Source organism: Natator depressus, chromosome 8 (genome assembly GCF_965152275.1).
Source record: "Natator depressus isolate rNatDep1 chromosome 8, rNatDep2.hap1, whole genome shotgun sequence".
Lineage (NCBI taxonomy): Eukaryota > Metazoa > Chordata > Testudines > Cheloniidae > Natator > Natator depressus.
Window position 1 is genome coordinate 15,673,038 of NC_134241.1, and position 21,059 is coordinate 15,694,096.

General features: G+C 39.7%; 1 protein-coding gene across 3 annotated transcripts in view; it reads right to left on the reverse strand.

Annotated features, from left to right (window-relative positions):
* The window catches only part of AFF4 (ALF transcription elongation factor 4), a 75,133-nt gene that overhangs the window by 30,064 nt on the left and 24,010 nt on the right, over positions 1-21,059 (reverse strand). For 2 of the 3 annotated variants that reach the window (XM_074960503.1, XM_074960501.1), the window contains exons 2-8: positions 16,159-16,252; positions 15,536-15,662; positions 10,537-11,331; positions 8,608-8,652; positions 7,906-7,992; positions 2,084-2,120; positions 8-56 (exon numbers count right to left, since the gene is read on the reverse strand). In XM_074960503.1, the coding sequence (XP_074816604.1) occupies positions 8-56; positions 2,084-2,120; positions 7,906-7,992; positions 8,608-8,652; positions 10,537-11,331; positions 15,536-15,658 (1,136 nt within the window). In that variant the 5' untranslated portion in view covers positions 15,659-15,662; positions 16,159-16,252. The remainder of the gene's footprint in view (positions 1-7; positions 57-2,083; positions 2,121-7,905; positions 7,993-8,607; positions 8,653-10,536; positions 11,332-15,535; positions 15,663-16,158; positions 16,253-21,059) is intronic. The other variant, XM_074960502.1, reaches the window with a different exon arrangement.

Here is a 21,059-nt window from a genome sequence, read left to right on the forward strand (position 1 = left end):
AACTTACGATTTCGATTGATGACCATTGGACGTTTTTGATGAGGGATTGTATCTTTCTGGAAAGAGAAGTACACTCCTTAAAAATGAGCAGCAAAATAAGACACTTCAAAGTTACAAGAAATAAAAATCCTAGATTAATCTGAAGGCAAGAATGGTTGAATTTAGCGCTTGAGGAATGGAGGTACTAACACAACTGGTTTAAGCCAGATACGATGCAAGCAGGTGTTACGCAAACTTCCCACACAGTTCCATCAATGCACCTCAACCCTGACATGCAATATACCCTTTCTATGCCTGCTTTACAGTTCTCTTAAGCAGAGCCAATCATGCTGAACGGTTCTATTTGCTTGGTGTAGTTATACATGAATTAGACTGGGACTAATAGAATTATTTCACTAATATCCTCTTACCTAGATTTGAACTAGAAGATCCAGAGGTGAAAGGCTAGCACAGCAGAAAACTGCACGAACAAGAACAGTGAGGGTATGTCTACACAACAAAGAAAAACCCGTAGCTGGCCCATTCCAGTCAACTTGGGCCTGCAGGGCTGTTTCCCACCCTGCAAGAGGTTGGGCTCCAGCCTGAGCCTGGAAGTCTACACAGCAACAAAACAGCTCTGCAGCCCACACCCCACAAGCCCAAGTCAGCAGGCATGGCTCAGACATGGGTTTTTCTTTGCTGTGTACACACACCCTGAATATACAAAACTGGACCAGATTTTAAGTGTTTTTTTTTTTTTTTTTTTTTTTTTTTAAAGACAGCAGTAAGTTCCATTTATTTTGAATGCTGTGAAAGAACAATTTGTTTTCCTTCTCTCTCAGTTAAAGATACTGTCTAGGAAAACTGTAGTGCTTTCTGTATGCAGAGACATGCAGTTACTCAGCCGGTACATCATGTTAACATTAGCTTGTGCATCATCCCTACTCAGCTCTCCAATAGCTGAGTAAGGATCCCACCATTCTGACCAATCAAGGTAGGTCACTTTAAATTCCTGACTTCTGGCAGGCTGACCAGGGCACCACAACATGAGTCAGAACTAAAGTGGTCATAATTTGGTTTTCAGTGAAATTTTTAGGAGTTGAGAATCACTCCCAGCCTCTCATTAGGCTGGCTTCTCTCCATTTTACAGTGTATTTCTATATGAAGCATTTATAGATAGGCCAATATACCATAGCAATGGGTTTTCTAATTAAGTGTTTGAATTTATTTCCTTAATTCCTCTCTTTATTGTGTGTTCAGAGTAAGCAGCTTGTCAATATACAAGAATAAGCCACTCTCTGCTTTTACTACTTAATCTGATTAATTATTCGGGATATGAAGGGTAAAGCCTGATGGAAGTGTAGGAGTATGGGCTGTGTTTCAGTCACACTAAACGCACTACCTGTAAATAATCCATTTGAGTAATTCTCATGGAAAAGGAAAGACATATTTCAACAAGAGCTTTGTTGCTTTTGTTCAAATTCTGAAAAAGTGCTCTGGTAGTAGCGGAGAGTAAGCATATGCATAATCATACCCTAGAGCTCCTGACATTACCATATTCTCAGTTTTGAATTATGCCCAATAAGGTGAGCATGGAGTGCCATAACAAGGGGAAGCTACAGTGTGGCTATTGTCCCCAGCTATATAAAAAACCTTATGCTTTATTCTACTACACATTAATTTGTCTGCTGGACATCAGACTTTCAGAAACTGGGGTTTGAGTTTTCACATACAATTATCACTATGATTTTCAATTACCTCTAAAGAGGAAGCATCTTTCGGAGGATTACAGTAATATGACTGGGTACAGCTAGGTATTTCCTTTAGATGCCAGCAACCACAATACAGTTTAATCATTACCTCTCAGATCATATAACAGGACTTGTAAAAGAAAGCCAATTATCTGTTTTATAGCGTAAGACTGGAAGAAAATATGGAAATGCTAACTTGGGGACACCTCAACTTTAACCTGAGACACCTCTCTGGAAAATTTAGATTTAAAAAAAGTCAAGAAGCCCAAAGGGCATTTGGGACATTAGTCATAACATGAAAACATTTTATATACATATTTTTTAAAATATATTAAACTACTTTAAATACTCACTCTGCTCTCCAGGGCCAAAAGTGGACTGTTGAGACTCCTAAGGGAATAAAAAGTTACATAGGATTACTTCAAAAGGGAGCGTTAACTAATAATGAAAGTAAAGGCTGAGTCATACTGCCCCCTATACATTTAAAAGACTGCAGTGTATTAGGACTTAAGTAGAAGAGTGAAGCAAAAGGAATACGGGTACTGGATTGTTCCTCTGGGCTCAAATTCCCTGCACCTACCCCAAAAGACATTCCAAACCCAAGCACACGGTCTTAGCGCAGGGACTTACTTCACTAGGCCTGCCCCATTCCCCTTCTACACCAGCCCATCTGTGTGTGTCGTCCCCCGCCGCCTGTTACCCAGGCAACTCAACACCTAATTTATGTACAATTATCTTAGCAGTGCTCACAAGTTAGGCCTGGTCTAGACTGGGAGGGGAAATTGATCTAAGTTACACAACTTCAGCTACGTGAATAATACGGTGAGTCGACAGCTGACGCGCCCCCATCGAATCCGCCTGCGCCTCTCTCCAGAGGAGTACCGGAGTCGACGGGAGAGCACTCGATTTATTGCGTCTAGACTAGACATGATAAATTGACCCCTGCTGGATCGATCACTGCCCATCGATCCCAACAAGCCCTTAGACTAATTTGCTTACGTAAATTATATACCCAAATTATATGGAAATCTAGCCTTGAAAATCAAGTCATGTTCATTCTGGCTTGGACATCAGCAGTAGAGACCCTGGCACCAGAAGCTGATTAGAGTCCACAAAATCCAGCTCTCCCCCACACAGTAGTGCAAAGTCAATCCTGCTAAATATAATTTAAAAAAACCAAAAGCTTGTTTTATAGTCCTTAAATAAACAGATCTGACTGAGTAGGTACAGGGAGCAGACTGCCGAATAAGAATGCCATATTTATATCGTCACCTTTTCTGACCATAACCTTGTTTCAAAGCAGTCCAGCTTTGGCCCTAAAAATATGAAATAGCTGAAAATACATGACAACTTGAAATGCACTGCTTAGGAAATTGAATCTAGTATAGTTAATTCAAATACTCTTCCATTAGTTTGCCAAGAAGAATCAAGTAATCAACCAACAGTGGGTTGTAACTTCTATAATAAGCCTGTAAACCAATCTCCCATAGCAATTGGCTCACTGAAGTGCTGTATGTACATAATGGTATCTCTAAACATTTTGAACAAACAAGAGCTTTACACAACATGTTTAGATGTTCTTAAAAATCTTTAAAAACTTTTCAAATTTTTATTGTAGATGAGTAAGTTGTTGAAGCAGCAATACATAAAGGAGAGTTTTATTTCTTGGGAGTTCTTCACTGCAGGATATAAAGCTCAGTGTTCTGCTAAAGACTTCCCTCTTCCTAAAGATAGCTTGTTTTATATGTTCTATTTTAAAAATTGCTTCTTTAATCAAAGAAGAGAGTAAAAATTTAAATTATCTCAAAATGAAGCCTTGTGACATCTTCCCAGCTTCAACAGATAACTACCAGATAAACTTTGGAAACATGCAAAAGGTTAAAGCAATGACGGATTTTTATATTTCACACTGACATACTGAATGTCAGAATGATTATCTGCTATTTGGTTTCTTTTTGCCTCCATGGCCAAAAGTAGCCAGCAGGCAAAAGTGGTAGGCTATCATTCAAAATGGAAGCCAGGATAGTAGGAAAATTATTATGCTGCCTAATTTCAACAACACTTGTAGATAACTACCATCCTGGGGTGGGCATACAAAAAGCAGTTTACATCTGTTTCTTCCAATGTACACATTGTGAATGCTATAAAAGAATGTCTGCGCAATTATCCATTTGTGTCACTTAAATATTTTTAAGTCACACCATAGCATACCCTGGGGGGGGGGGCACTTTGATTAAGATATATTTTGTTTTAAATCCATTTTCCAATAATCTATTTTGGTTTTGAACACATTTCACTTTAAGAAACTAAGACAAGCAAAAGCACAAGCTTACAGCTACAAAGCTATTTCCAGCAGTATCATCTCCCCTAGGGGACTACTTAGGAAGGGACAAATGAGAAACAATGGAGAGGAAGGAGACCATATTAATCTAATGGGAGTAACAGCAGACAGACTGGTCAGGACAGGCAATGAAGAGATTTAAGCAGGAAGCAAACTGCACTTAGACATAAAAAGCAGAGAGAGGGAAGACTGGATATAATTGGGCAGAATGGTAATGCAGTACTTAGGTAAGTTGCCAACTTGGCTCTAGTCCAGGTAGCAGTGACTAAAAGTGGTTGCCATTTGATGGCCGTTGGGTTCTATTTGAAATGAGACCATGGTCTCAATTCCACTTTCCATATTACTAACTTAACAGCAGCACAATTAACCCTAATCAATGCCATCGCTGATACTCAGAGGTCAGTGACCGAATAAACCTGGAAACAAAACTCCCCTTCCCTTCCTTAGCCATCCCTCCTCTAGGTCACATCTGAGGTACTCCAGGGCAGAAGTGTACAATGCTGCCGTACTATTTGCTTTGTGGAGAGCAGACTTCAGTCTCAGACCTCATAATTGAGCAACTTTCACCTGTACAAAAAACCCTTGGCTTTTAAGATGTGTGTGTGGTACGTGTCTATCTATGCACACATATACAGACAGACATTTTATATATAATACCAATATTCTGGCTTTGGAGTCTGACAGTCATCTGCAGGAAATCTACCTGAGGCTGGAGAAGTAACCTCAGGCCTCAGACCATGGCTCAAACCAAATGACAGAGTGTACAATTTTCAAAAGTGACTTAAGCATTTAGAGTCCTAAGCTCCATCAAAAATTTTACCCAGATTTGTTACGAAAAAGATCTACAAGGTAATCCTGTGAGGAAGCCAATTTCATGCAGCTTTGTTCTGGCTTAGGACCTGCTTTACCATTATTAAAATATGTTAAGGTAATACCAATAGGCCCAATCAGGAATCTGGGACCACCATGCTAGGCACAATTCACATAAAAAAAAAAAGACAGTCCTTGCCCTAACAATCTAAGTTGACACATTAGTCCACAGAAAAGTGCCTAAGTTTGTAGTTTGGCATGCGAGACACACCAAGTGTTAGCACACAAGTAGAATGCTGTGAAACCTAGCAGCATATTAATGTGAAGGAAGTACAGTTTCTGAAGAGATCAAGTCCTCTTAAGACAGTACAGCTTGATTAAAGTAAACCGCTGTTCTGTTTTTTTTTTCTGCATTCCATTACGGTTTCAGGCTAAACAAACCCATGGCTCACTAACTTGCTGGAATTCTTAGAAGATATTCCTGCCAAGAATGACAGGGGGTACAACATGGCAGAGGAAATTACAGACTTTGGATCTGCAGAGAGTATTTAACAGAGTTCCACATCTAAGATGCATAGTCATAGAATGAAAAAAGTTGGCTAAAAGTCAGAAGACATGGAGAAGCCATAAATGGAATTTTTTGCAAGCTGGTTTAAGAAACACAATCCAGGTTGATAAAGGTCCAAAAATGTGACCTGACTTTTTGTTCTTATACGTCAGCAAGGCCAAGTAATCTAATACAGCTTCTTTCCCCCACCCCATACAAATGATTCAATATATATGCTTAGGAGGAAAGTCAAGTCAAAGGCCCACAAGCCAAACAATTCATAAACAACCCTACAGTAACAAATAGGCACATGTTAGCAAGGTAGAGAAAAAACATTCTGTAAAGAAACAGATTTCTTCAAGCATGTTGGGGTTATTACATACTAGTTTTGAATATTCTGAAACTTAACTTAGTGTATTACTACTGGGTTGCCAATTTTGTATTACTCAGCAAATTAAGCTTGGATGAAATGTGTGCAAGATTTTTAGATCGGTCATTACACTGACAAGAACATATAAGTACCAAAAGGGAACAGATAATGAAATGATGAGACTCATTTCTGGATTTGCATCATGAAGTAAAACTAGGAATTGTTGTAGAATACTTTGTAAATTATCAGCTCACTGGATAGCAGCAAACAAGAACATACAGTACAAAGGAGAAAGACAGGTACAGGGCTGGCCCTAGGTTTGGGAGACCTGTGCAGGTTCCCCATTCTGTTCTCTACAGGGAGGATGGGACTCTGTTTGTGGGTATGTATTGACAGCAGGGGTGTGGAGGTGATGTCCATTGATAGTCATGAGACCTGGCCAGAGCATTTTAGAGAAATATATTAGTAATTTTCACCACAGCTCAAGGCAGCTACATTAATCTTGGAGATTACATAAGAAGACAGTGCCCATTCCCCATAGAAAAAAGCAAGTGATATAAGATGTTAAGAATGAAATAGATGAACATAAAAAACAATTGACAAAAATAAACTTCAAGTGAAATATACTTATAACTCAACTATTCTCTATCAGGGATCGAATTGGGTCATTCAGTGGGCTCTTACTTTCTTCTGGAGTCTGCCCGCAATGCTCCAAAATCTCAGCTTTCATTACAAAAAAATAAGTCTAGCTCTCAAGACTTTGAAGATTATTCAGTTAACATTAAAGGTTATTTATGAAGTAACATTTGCTGAGCCTGTAAATACTGAAACAGTGCCAAGGGAAGAGCAGATTGCCCCAATCCATTTTAAGGGTGTGTTAACTCTGGAGCAGAATGATATTGCAATGTTCTTTCACTGTTGATCACACACGAGAAATGAGGGATAGATGTAAGATAGAGGGATGTAAGAGCGGCACTGTCTTCTTCTAGTGATGCCTTGTTCTGGAAAGTGACACCGGGCTAACAAACATACATTGACTCTAGAACTACAAATACTGATTTTTAAAGACATTAATGATACCATGAAGGGAGGGGATAGAACAACCTTAACTCTATTCAGTTGGCTTTTTTAAGTGCTTAACTGTGCATTTCCATACTTTATATGTCCAAATTTCTTATAAGCTTAACCATACCTTCACATTCCCTGCATTTGTGATGCTTGACTTTGGGGATAATTACAGGATCCCTAGATGCTTTTAAGTTACTGACATGTATTCAACCTTACCACAAGTTAATGTAGTTTTTATCTGGAAATTATATTTTCTTTTGTTTTTAATTTAAAATGTTATACATAAATACTAAAAGAGAATGTTACTATGTGATATTTCCAATGATATGAAGATACGTACTATCAATTTAAAAAAAGGTTTTTTTAAACTTTCAAGGCCAGATCTACCAGTACATACCCCACTACAGACCAGCACAAAGCAGCCAGAGTGTACTGTGCAGTTTCCCTTCTCCCTCTTGGATCCTATCCACATTCTCATGAGCGTGCGCACACACCAGTTTTCCCTTCCTTCCTTTCCTACTGAGCCGATCTGATACAATGAGTACTTTTTGAAAAGAACCTTTTAAGATTAATGGTCATGACAACAAAGCTCTTGGTAACAAAGTTTCTTCTTCAGCCCCTGCTGATGGAAAATAGCATTATTTACAGAAAAATCAATGAAAAACTGCTCTGTTTCGAAATGGCTGTCATTTCCCATTGTTCTCAATGGGACTAAAGCCACAGCAGCCAGATACTGCCTCCCAATTTTGTTCCTTTCAGGAAGGTACAGCAGTTGAGTGAATGCAGATGGGGAAAAACAGATTTGTGCTCTTTACAGGGCTATCATGGGCACTGCTGCAAAGCCAGGATGGATTGTCAGACAAATAGTTAGTATGTATTCAAACAAACCGCAAATGACAATGCACAGTTGAACTTAACAACAAGAGCTTTAAAATCCTGCAGTGCAATTCTTGATCTTTAAAACTAGAGAAACTCCTTTTAATGTCACTCAATATTTAACTACTAAACAAATATAAAGTTAGGTTTGTCATTCACTAACCTTAGTTGGAAAAGGAAATTTTGAAGGTTCGGTTTTGCATGGTGTATGAATAGCAGTCAGAGGGGGAGGCCAAGAGTGGGTCATCTCCTGTAACCAAACCAAACAGCAAAGCCATTATACGTTAAGGTTAAAACACATCAGAATGTCAACTTTAAAAAGCTATACACACTTCTGTGAGAAATATTTTTACCTAAACCATTAGATGTAAAACTTAAGATTTAATAGAGGCTAATTTGTTTTTTTTTTGTTTACTATATCCATTTGACAGCATTTTGAGTATGCAGTTCCATTCTCTGCCTATATAATGCACACTTTTGCAGAGAAATCTGAAAATTCTTTAAAAAATGTTTGTCCATGAAAATGGACACTAAAATACATTCAATTAAAAAAATACATAGAACCGATAAGCTGCTTTTTGTTCTTCCAAAACTTTACCAGCAAGTTTAAAACAGGGACATCAGTTTGTATCAATACTTAGTAAGAAGATCTAGGAAACTGAAGGGCACAACAGCAGTTGCAGCAGAAACTGGAATCCAAATACTTTGCTCACTGATGATTTTTAGGGAGTCAGGTAATGTAAGTGGCATTCTTGGAACACTGCTGATTTTCTTTCGTGCGTAGGCAAGTACTCCATTTTCCGCCTTTAGCAGTGTTTGTTTATTTAATGAATAAAGTCAAGAACAGGAAGAATAGACAACTTACTTTTAGAATTTCATCCACACAGGTCACGTCACCAGATGCTGATGCCTATAAATCAAAGTTCAGGATTAACTATTACATTTATACCTTAAGACTTCTCCCTCCGCCCCGCCCCTTAACACACAGAATTTAAAGTTATACTTGTTTGTGGCCCAAGTCCTGATGATATTCATCCAGAATCAGTGAGAGAAGCAGCACTGCTAGACTAAAGAACCAGCAATAGTTTTAGGATCAGATATCTCCAAAATTGCAGAAATCCTAGATTTCCTAAAGCACAAAGCAGTCACATTTAGCAATGATACACAGAGATATCATAAAAATCATGTTATTCTAATCCCTTACCTGTATCCCTCACTTAAATATTAACATGGTTTTAACAAGCCAGTGTCTTACAAACATCTGAAAGTTTGGCTTCATTTATTTTTTAAACTATAAGTTCATGAGGCAAGTAAGTCACTGGCCACTATGTGAACTCAAGTGATTGAAAAAACATAATGGTAACCAACAACATGATTTTAGATCTGTTCTCTCATGAGCTGCATTATTAATTAGAGCATAATATGGGCTACTTACAGTTTTTGTACTTTAATAATTCCCTGTACCTCTGTCCTAATACATGTAGAGGGGGAGAGACCTGCAATACTGCTTGTCTTAGTGTAAAATATAAATTACTCACACATTGGTGAATACTTGGCATAGATATCTTTCCTTATGCATGATTTTTAACCATGGCCAATATTTTTCTATATTGTATTTAGCCATTTATTTGGGATATCTAAAAGACTCCCAGCTACTGCTATTCAAGTAGCTAAGAGCAGATGCAATAGCATCTTATTAAAATAATTTTAAACTGTATTGATCCCCAATATGGCTGTGCAGTTGCAAGCAACCTATACTCAACACTCCAAGAGTAGCTAAACCACTAAAATAAGTTAAATATGCCCTATACAAAAAAAATATTGCTTACATTCTGAAACCTATTAAATTGTTTTTAAAAAACTGTATGTAAATTATGCACAATTACTACAGTTCAAAAGAGAATTTGGTTTATGCCACAATCTAACATAACCAAGAGTAAAATCCATTACATATGACTCATCAGAAAGAACAGGAGACCATAAAAACTCTAATATGGTATGCAATTATGTAAAAACCATGACATGCACACTGGGGATGTAGAAGGAAATAAACAAAATTCTCCTTAATACACAAAAGAAAAATGTGTGACTTCCCACTGACAAACTACAAAGTTGCTTCACTTTCCAATGGGAAGCCCTGTATTTTTATAGTAAGTTAATGGTAGTCATATACGCTGGGATTTTAAATGGAGCGCATAGAACATAGAGGTGGACAAAGTATGGCCCGCAGTACCGTCCTGCCTGGCCCTTGAGCTCCCAGTCGGAGAGGCTAGCCCCCACCCCTCCGCTGCTGTCCCCCATCTGCCGCAGCCATGCCACCGCACCGCCAGCACTCTGGCCCACTGCTCCTGCCAGGCAGCAAGCTCCTGCCACTCTGAGCAGCATGGTAAGGGAGCAAGGAGGTTTAATAAGGAGCAGTGGGTTCTGGGGGGCAGCCAGGGGACAGGGAGCAGAGGGGGGGTTGGATGGGAGGGTCCTGGGGCAGGGGGTCCTGGGAGGGGGCAGTCAGGGGACAAGGAGTGAGGGGTTGGATGGGTCAGAAGTTCTGAGAGGGGCAGTCAGGGGGTGGGAAGTGGGAGGGATTGGATAGGGGTCGGGGGCCAGGCTGTTTGGGGAGGCACAGCCTTCCCAACCCAGCCCTCCATACAGTTTCGCATACCGATGTGGCCCTCTGGCCAAAAAGTTTGCCCGCCCCTGCTATAGAAGTTAGGCACCCAACTTCCTTAGGCACCTCTGAAAATCCCAGCCATGAATGCTGAAAAAAGATAAAACCCCAAACTCAGTACCAACTTACATCTAGTGGTTGAGAAGGTATTTTAAGCTTGGTTAGATGTGCTTTGCTGCTAGACTTCAGCTCACTCATGCTGTTGCTATGAGTCTGACTACTGTAGTGTTCAGAGGACAACTTTGGTTCCATAGACTCCTGTCCATCCATGGGCCTTACATAGGCAGTGGGCTTCTGCAACATTGAATTGGACTTGGACATTAGTGAAGGAGGAAAAGACTGGTTAGAGTGCTGTCCACTTGAAAATGAAGGTACACGGGAAGGTGAGTCCCAGTTGGCATCAGGATCCCGTGGAGATTTTGAACGCTGATGTTCCTTGCTATGATGATCACTTCCATGAGACCTGGAATGGCTGGAGCTCAATGAAGAAACAGCAGGTGGTTTCCCAGGGCTGGAAGAACGGGATTTGGAGTGTTCTGATCCGTGCTGGCTTTTTTTGCGGCTGCTGCTACCACCACCATATGAGTCACGGTCATGCCTCTGGCCACTGCCGCTAGTGTTATTGCCACCACTCCGCTGACTACTATGTCCCGTTTGTAAACCTGAGGACCGTTTCTGCGATTGGGAGGAAGTGCTAGGTGCTGGTCCTACAGGAGTCCATTTGCTGCTCTGATGAGAGCTGGTACTGTGTCTCTGTTCACCAAAGAAACTTTGGTTTGATTTTTCATCAGGCGTTGATGGTACTGTTGGTTTGGGAATACCAACAAGCTTTTGTAGAGATCTGTCTCCTATAAGATCCTTCATTTCATCATAATTTCCAAGCATGCTCTGAATACGGTTAGACAGTTGATCTTCTTTGCTGGTCTGTGCAAAGTATAACAGAAATATAAGATTAAAAATATATTTAAGTATTTTTAAAATGAGATTCCTAAATCTAAGATATATACAACTTGGCTTAGGTAAGCTGATTTGACACAAAACTAGAGTAAAAAGAAAAGGAGTACCTGTGGCACCTTAGAGACTAACCAAATTATTTGACCATAAGCTTTCGTGAGCTACAGCTCACTTCATCGGATGCAAACCCAAACTTCAGAATTAAGAACTTAGCATCCAAGACTATTTTGTGTAGCATCCCAGTTTCGCCCTCTGTTCAATATTTTAATCCCTTTAAATTTAAATAAATAATTTATTAAGTTTAATACATAAGTAGTAATAAATGAACTCTGCATACCAGTTCAGAGCAGAAAGAGGCTGAGATTTTTTCAGTGTTGTCAAACGGAGTTAGGCACTCAGCTCCTATTGGTGACTGAGAATCCCAATGAAAATTTCTGTAGAAGTACTAAGTTATTCTCCTAATATACAAAGAACTATGTAGTTATTATTCCCTTCTGATTTCTAAAGCTAGTAATCTTATTTTTAACATTTCACTCATCCTCTTAAAATTATTTTATCTTTACTCTCCCCCAGGTGTCTTCAAACTATACATATTTTATTCTTAAAGGCTGAAAAACCCACATAGTAAAAGACCATTTGGCTGTGCACCACTAAGAAGAAGCCTTCAGTGGACTAATATAACTAACAGCATATCCATAAAGCTTGATCAAGTTTAACATTAAATGCAGCTTCCTATTACCAAAAAATGGTAGCTAGTTTACAGATATTAGTTTATGAAATATCATGGACTGAGTGCAGGGGGAAAAAATGTAAATATTGTAATGGCAGAATCTTCCACCCAAACCAAGATCTATCTATCAAAAGTAGACAACTGACTGGCCAGAGAGCCTAATGCGTTGGGAACGATTAGAGGTTGGCACAAAAAAAACCAACCTTATCGATTAGGCCAGTTCAGCTGTTTTAAATAACGACCGTTCAACTGCCAGATAGATAAGATGGGCTATTATATGCCATTTTCTATATTCAATGCCTCCTTCCAAACAGTCCTTCAAATCCCTCACTTAGCCAAGATCTTTCCATATAGTCCCTGGCTTTAAATCGCACATCATAGCCACCGTTCTTTCAGCAGAGGATTGACTAGAAATTAACAGCCAGCCTTACTGGCACAGCAGGAAAAAAAAAAAGGGGGGGGGGGGGAAGAGAGAAATCAACGAGGCCATCCTGTAGAGGCCCATGCACGCTTATTTTGATAGTTTGTGGGGAAATGGTCCAAAGTAGTTTAAGGAAGTAAGAAGCCAACAGTTAGAAAGAAAAATGTAATGGAAAGGTTTAAAGAGCCTTAATGCCACAGTTCCTTTTAAATTCTGCTATAATTCTATGGTAATAAACAATTATTTTTCCTTTAGCCATATGAACTAGGTAGGTGGTCAAAAGCATGTTTTGTTCAAAGCCCTGAGTTAGGATCACAAAACTCTTCTAGAAGAGAGTTGTGGGGAAGTATTACTGGCCACACAAAAATGGCACTGGCACTTTTAAGAAAAGAATCTAATAATTATTTATGCAGTTCTTACTTATGCACTTCTCAACTTGTTCAAGGAAAATGAACCACTTATATAACTTTTGTTTGTAGTCAGTTTCTAGTCAATTCCATTCATGCTCTAGCACAATTTTGCAGTATTCATTTATGAACACACCAGTGGACATTTTGTTTAAGTATCTTTCCAATAGAATTCTCTCTAGAATCTGGGCCAAAGTTGCGCTGTGTTTATCAAAGACATGAGTTCTATACAGTATAGCTTTAGGTTGATGATGAACAACTGTACCAGTGATATTACTCCTGCTGGAATTCTGCGTCACTGCATGTGCGCAGAATTCATATCCCCTGCAGATTTCTTTGCTTACGTGCAGAAAAATGACTTTCTGACAGGGAAGCAAAGGGAAGCTGCAAGAGCAGTCATGCACCATGCCCTAGCTGCACAGGTACATCATTTCAGGCACCCGGAGCAGGCAGTGGAGAGGTAAATCACTGCAGCCAGCGGCTCCTACACTCAACTGATTGGCTGGGCTGGAGACAGAAGAGGATGGGACTCTCTCTTCCCCTGCAAGGAGTGGCTGGGGCTGTGTCAGACCCACCCCCAGCTGCAGGAAGCTCAGCATTCTCCCCTGCTTCCTGCCCCCATCACTCCTCAGCTGCAAGGGAAGGGGTCACTGTATGGGGAGCTGCTCCCCCATCCACCTAACCCAATGCATCCGGACCTCCCATACCTGGACACCCCCACCAAGCCTCACCCTATACACCCCAGAACCCCCCTATCCTTTCATACCCAAACCCCACCACATTGAATCTCACCCCCTGCCTCCAACCCCCACCCCTGCACCCAGACCACCCCCACCACCATCCTGAGTCCCCACATCCAGATCAACATGCCACTGACCCTCAATTAGCTGCACCCAAACCCCCACCTCACCAATCCCCACTCCCCCAGCACCCTGACCCCCCTGCTGAGACGCCCACACCCAGATCGCTCCACTGAGCCCCAAACACTTTCAGCTGGAAGTTCCTGCAGAGTTCCATTGCCCCTGTACCTGGAAACCGCCCCTCCTGCCCCCAAACAAGCCTCTGTGCATCCAGATCCCCCCACACCTAGGCCCTTCACTGAGTTGCCTGCACCCAGATTGTCCCACACAGAATCCTCTCACCCCACACCTGGTTCTCCCCAACAGAGCCCCTCCACAATTGGATCCTGTCTGGTTGAGCCTGCCTGCCCCACACCTGGTGCACCTTATGCAGAGGGATAGGGCCCCAGGGTTTTTCTGGGGCAGGCCCAGGCCTTCTGCTTGTCTGGGTTGGGTGCAGCCTCACTGCTGAGTCTGTGTTCCAGGGTGGGAAGGCTGCAGCGTGATCTCCCAGAGTGATGCTCCCCACTGCCATGCTGGAGCCTCTGCATTTATTTATTGACAAAACCTGCAAAATTTTAAAATATTGTGTGCAGAATTTAATTTTTTGGCACAATATCAGGAGTATGATATTAAGAACCTCAAATATCATCAGTAGACTAGATAGCAGGGGTTCAAAAAAAAGCAATGCCATAACTAATCTTTCAGACTGAGGCTATTTCTCTAATAGCCCTTAAATGATGTTTAAAGGGCGGTCTGCCCTAAAAAAGTTATACTGGTAGAACTATGTCAGTTAAGGGTGTGATTTTTGTTTTTACTGATACAGTTCTTCTTGTCCAAGCCCTAACATGTGCAGTTATACTAATTCTGCTTACCAAAGTGGAATAAGCACTTATCTGCCAGCATAACTATGTCCGTACTAGAAGGCTTAACCACTTTAACTATAACAGTAAAGTTAAAGCAGCAAAACTTCCTAATACAGACAAGCCCCAAGTCTCATTTCCTCACTCTACCAGAGGAGAGTACATTGACAGATTTTTTTTTTAAAAAAAAGGTTCTTGAATAATAAAGAATTAAAATCATGGATGTCATCATCTTACCCTCCCAAAAATTAGTTTCTGCCTCCAGCACATAAATATTGTTAGTCTATAGGTATTGAGTGTGGCCTAAATAGATCCTTAGGAGAGAATCTAGTGGGGGTTTAAAGTCATGGGTAGGGACTTTAAAAAGTTCGTAAAGAAAAGAAAAAAAAGTTACACCAAACCCTGAATTAGTCTCACAATAGCCAATGAATTTTAAGGAACCTGGTTATATTAAATGGTAAGAACCCCAGGCTATTAAGCAGTTTTGCATTTAAAACCAACCTGCTAGTCAAACATCCTATTCCTGGGTTTACCTGTAGCTAGAGTACTGTAGATGAATGTTAGTATGCTTAAAAAAAAAAAGCTAGCCACCGTAACAGATCTGACCAACACTTGAAATGTTTTGGGTGGCTGGAACAAATTCAGAAGAAAACTGAAAAGTTAACTGAAGTTTCATTATTCCTTTCAGCACATCCTTTCAATTAAAGCAGTGTCTTTATTCTTGAGTGATTTTTGAGCACCTATTAGTCCTGCTACCTAGTAACCATCCATCCTCACTTTCAAGCTCTGCTTCTTATCACTGTCACAAGAACTGTGCACTAGAAAAATTCACGTAAAAAAGACTAGAAACCAAATAATTGAAAATATGGCTTTTGCCACAAAGAACTGCATTTTTAATAATAGCATAAACTCACAACTTTATATGGTTCAGCAAAGAGAGGAGAGTTAGGTGGAAAGACTTCTTCGCCCTGTTGAATTTCTTGATTTCGCCTTTCCCTTTCTTTCATACGCAGCACATTCCGGTCTTCACGGTTCATGTTGCTATGAACAAAAACATAATTTCTGATCACAGAATGGAAATGAAGGATGAAAGTGAACAGAGCTAGTTCCATTGTATGCAGTTTGCCAACAGAATGGTTCAATTGAAGAATCCCCTTATGACAGTAGGAGATATCCAAAATTGAAAACAAGTTTAATTAAAAACAGCTGGCATCTGTATTTGCTATAACCTGCAGTCAGCAACTAGCTTATATCTGTAAAACTGGTAGAGCTTAGGCAACGATCAAAAATGGAAAAATTCACACAGAATTCATAGGTGAACGAATCCCTACTCCTCCAAACCATTTCACCTGCATAATTAGTTTAAGTTAGAATAGGCTGGTTTAAAAAAAGAAGTATCCATTTGCCATTCACTGTTAAAAGCTTCCACCACTTTTTCCTCTTAATATCCCCTGACTGTTCCCCCATTCAGTATACAACCCCCACCCACACTCCATCCCTTCCCATGTCCAATGCTTGGCCTCTACTTTTGCTCTACCTTATTTTGCTTTGTTTTTGTCCCCAACACAGCTTCTTTGGTGTCCATCCTCTATCGTAGTTAGACCTCAGCTTTGCTCTTGTTTCTAGGTTCCCTAAAAAACGACATTTCTGCTCTAAATACATATTTCAGCAAACACCTCAATTACAGCAATATTGCAGCCTCTCATCCACTGTCCTGTCGTACAGTCAGGAACTACTGATCAGTATGGGTTAAGAAACTGGAAATTTCTCTTTTTTAAAGAAAAGTTTACTGAAATCTGACTTAGGAGATGTCTGCTTCAACTGACACACTGCTTTAATTATAAGCAATAAGGTCACATTTTAAAAAAGGATGTCTAAAAAGTGTCTCTCTGAACTTGAGAAAGCATCAAGACAAAGTAATTAGGGAAACAAGATTATGAATAAGATGGTACTAGTAGTGGTGTTTGTGTGTACTACTCTTCTGCACGGCCATAAGTGTAAATCAACATTCAGTTGTTTATGCAGCACCACATGTGCAAGGTGTTTACACAAAGAAGAAATTAGTGGTCCCTGAAAGATGCTACAGTCTAAATAAGATGAAACAAAATGAAAGGTTACGTTAATTCAAGAGACCATTATTTGACTGTTTAGACAACTGCTCAATTATTTTCAAAATGTTTGCTGAAGTATTCTATTTGAAATCTACATGATAAAACAGTTACTCTATTCTAAATAAATGAGTAGTCTTCTTCAATTTCTATTACTCAGCCTTTTAAATAGTTACTTCAGCTTACTTTCACTGTAATTTTTCTTGTCTGTATTTAGCTTCATTCTGATTGTCTCATACTCTAAGTTAGTATAATGAACTTTAAGAGATGCTGAAAAGTAGATTATGGCCAAAATATAGTTTTAAGCAATATTAGTGGAAATATTCAATTTAAAAAGAAAACTAACAGACAAGTTTTGGTTTTACTTAAATATTTCCCAGCTGTGTCTACAACGTAAACAGAATAAGAGAGTTCCATTCAGGCCATGTCTTGATGGGCAAAAATGATGTTTCTTAATTGTGTTAGCTTAATACCAGGCTACAAAACTGTCAGCTAGAAAACCTTTGAATGTACTATTCTGCATCTTCAGGAATGTTAACATGAATAAAAAGCCCTGATAAGCTAGAGTGATTGAAATCCATTCATCCGTTCTTCAAGACTGAGCCCTATAAAAACTGGCACCTGGAAAGTGAAACTGACGAGTTCACTTTGATTGTCCAAACAGACTGAATGGCAAAAAACACAAATTTTCTTAAAATGGTTACTAATTTAAGTTTTTGTGATAAAGGAAAGATAAGGATTCTTTCATTTAAAAAAACCACAATACACATATGATACATGGAACCTGGAAAATTCATTTCAACTTGACCATGGATACAGAACTGACAGAAAAGATCCTTCTTTGGGCTAGTATCCTGTCTTCCTATAAAAAGTATTGAAACAAAAAGATATTATAGACACAATATGAATCTCAGACTTAATTATACAGACTGTTCAGTTAAAAGTCACCTAGAACAGCTGCATTTAACTTCTGTGCCTGTTGACTATAAAATGTAAATTTTGATTAATCCTTTCAGCTTTACTTTTTGTTCCTCCTCCTAGAATACTTTATCCATATGGGTAATCTAGGCATATCTAGAAGACATACAATTACTACAGTTTAGAAGCATATAAAGTTTAATTAACATTTAAGCAGACTTAACATTTGCAGCTATTTAAAAATATGGTGTAATGTTCACAATATAATAATGAGAAACAAACCTTGATCAGCAATAACTTTTACAAATGAAGACCTGGAGCACCTTCCAACCTTACATTAATAATCAGGACTATCCAAACTAATGGAAATAGTCTTCTTACTGCACTGAGGGACTGCAATGTGTGCAACAACTTCACATAAAAGACAGTAAAGATGGAAACCTTGGTTTGAGAACTGAGTTCAGTCAGGGGAAACACTGGAGTTAAACTGGCTCTCTCAGCTCACACTACTAGACCTATGGAGAACAGGTAATTAGAAATATTAGACAAGCTACCTGAATGTCTCCCTTCCACTAATCCCCATCTTAAACATTATAGTAAAAGAAAAAATTCTTCACAGGTGGTCATTTGGATTGTATTTGTTTCACTGAAGCCAAGAGTTTAAAAGGGATCAGATTAAATCTTCAGAGCTTCCAGTGAATAACAGCCATTAAAATCATTACAAGTTTGCATACAGTAATTATGTTAACAGATTAATTTAATGGGTTGTTGGTTTGGTGGATTTTCATAACTATGTAAGTTATCCCAGACAGCTCCCTGACTGAAGAATGGGCAGGTACTATACAGCTATAAGATGGTCACCTGAGAGAAACCAGATGCAGGTCTATGCTCAAACGAAAATAGTAAACAGCAAAGGTACTTTAAAAAGCAAATGACAAAGGTATGTCTATTAAAATCAGTACTGCTACTAATTAACTGGTTTTGCAAACTCCTTTAGGTTAAGGCTTTTACAGCTAAATTATAATTCTCAGTGAATTTTTTTTAAACCAGTTAAACTATGAATGTTTAATTTTGATGAAAGGCATCCTACACAGATGGTTCATTAAGTTTTTAACAACCAAAAGTGATTCTCCTATGCTCTGATCCTCTTGCCTCAATTCCAGTGTCAAAATGCAAGAGCTGGAGAACACATTAACCCCCGCCCCTGGGGGCAGGGGGGGGGGAGAAATTACACTAAACAAAGCACATTAATAGTCAGACATCACATGAAACCCAAAAAAACCACTGACTAAATACTGAATCCAGCTGTGTCCAGTTGTTGGGTTTGGGTTTTATGTTAAAAAGAAACTGTTTTAAGCTGAAACCTATTACCAGCTTTTTTTTGTTTGGTTGGTTTTTTGTTTTTTTTTTAAGATAAAGGAGTTGGACTGCACATTTCCAACACCCAGATCATCCTTATTGCCACCCCACCCTCTCGCTGAACATCTTATCTCTCATTTTCCCAGTCCTCCTTAGTGTGAGATGGGTATGGCTTCACTGCAGTTACTCCAGGTGATCGTTAAGCCAGGGTCTGAGCACACAGGTTAGGCTAGTCTGGGTCTGAGCAGTTATACTGCAAAGCCCTACCCAAGTTATTATGTTTTTACTGGTACAGTACTCCCCCTGTGTCTCGTTAGGACTTCTGGGAGCATATCCCCTGGTTCTGTGCAATGCAGTATGCTGAGCTGCCCAATGAATTGTGGGAGAATGTGGTCCCTTCTGGGGACACAAGGGGAACCGTGGACATTCACTGCAGGACTATCATCACACAAGTGCTTTAGCCCCAGTCCTTACTGCACAGTGAACAGGTTACCAGCCCAAGTGAAAGCCCCCAGGTTCTAACCCACAACCCCTCATAAGCTAGCTAGCATAGGTTGAAAGGATCACTAAACTCAGGTAAGAGGTTTATGTGTGGGGATGGGAAGGGGAATTAGGGCAATACCTGTTAAAAAGTCCAGAGTAATGCTGTAGTGAAGACATACCCTACGAAAAGCCAAATCAACTGAGGCAATGCAACTGTCACAAGAAGATGGACTTATTTCACAAAGCTATGGTTACAGTGATCATCATTAAGTTATGACAGAAGTATCTGAGGTTCCAGAGTTTTCCCCTATACTTAAAAGTAGAAACAACTGTGATAACTCCGTATGTTCTACGGACAAGAGATATAAGGTGGTAAGGTAATATCTTTTATTGGACCAACTTCTGCTGAGAGAGATGCTTTCGAGCTACACAGAGCTCTTCCTCAGGTCTATAAAAGGTACTCAGTGTCACAACTAGATATGTCAAACAGATAGAATATGTGCTAACTACTTATGCTAAACTCTCTATTTGATCTTGTACTTTTATAGACCTGAGGAAGAGCTCTGTGTAGCTCAAAGCTTCTCTCTCTCACCAACAGAAGTTGGTCCAATAAAAGATATTACTTCACCCCCTTGTTTCTTTAATATCCTGGAACCCACACAGCTACAACACTGGAAACAACAAGAGATATGTTGACTTTCTAGATTTGTGATTTCTGTATGCTCAAACTTTCCTCTAAATTAAACTTAAAATATAAAGACCGAATGGGGGGAGAGATAGTGGTTTGAGCATTGGCCTGCTAAACCCAGGGTTGTGAATTCAATCCTTGAGGGGGCCATTAGGGATCTGGGGCAAAAATTGGGGATTGGTCCTGCTTTGAGCAGGAGCTTGGACTAGATGATCTCCTGAGGTCCCTTCCAACCCTGATATTCTATTATTCTATTCTATGAATTATAAAATCATCATGAGAATAGTGAAGTGAGTGTTACTTAAATCCCTGCTGCCTGGTTATAAAGAGAACCATTTCCTCTTGTATCAGTACTTAATAATAAATGTATTGTATGAGAAATATACTAGAGACAATGGTGAGGAAGCAGGGTACACACTTATTCTGAAAAGGTTTGGCAGTTATTCTTTCCACTGGCTCATGGTACTCCAGGCAGCCAACTAAAGACAGCTATGCAAACCAAGTCAGAGTAACCCATCTGAATCTCAAGTGGTGCAAAGTCTTCAAGGCTTTCATCTTTCACTAAACGATGAACAGTTGTTTTTATTAACCACACATCTTAAATCTGACAGGAATAAAGCGAAGACAAGGAAGCAGGCACCGTTTTCTCCCAATTATTACTGGCAACATGGTGAAAGGGGATGGATCACTTGATGATTACCTGTTCTGTTCATTCCATTCCTTCTGGGGCACCTGCTATTGGCCACTGTTGGAAGACAGGATACTGGGCTAGATGGACCTTTGGTCTGACCCAGTATGGCTGTTCTTATGAAAGACATCAAGATAAAGAAATCTCTTTTTAGGTGTATGTCTAGGGATAGGCTTAACATCCTTTCTTCTCAC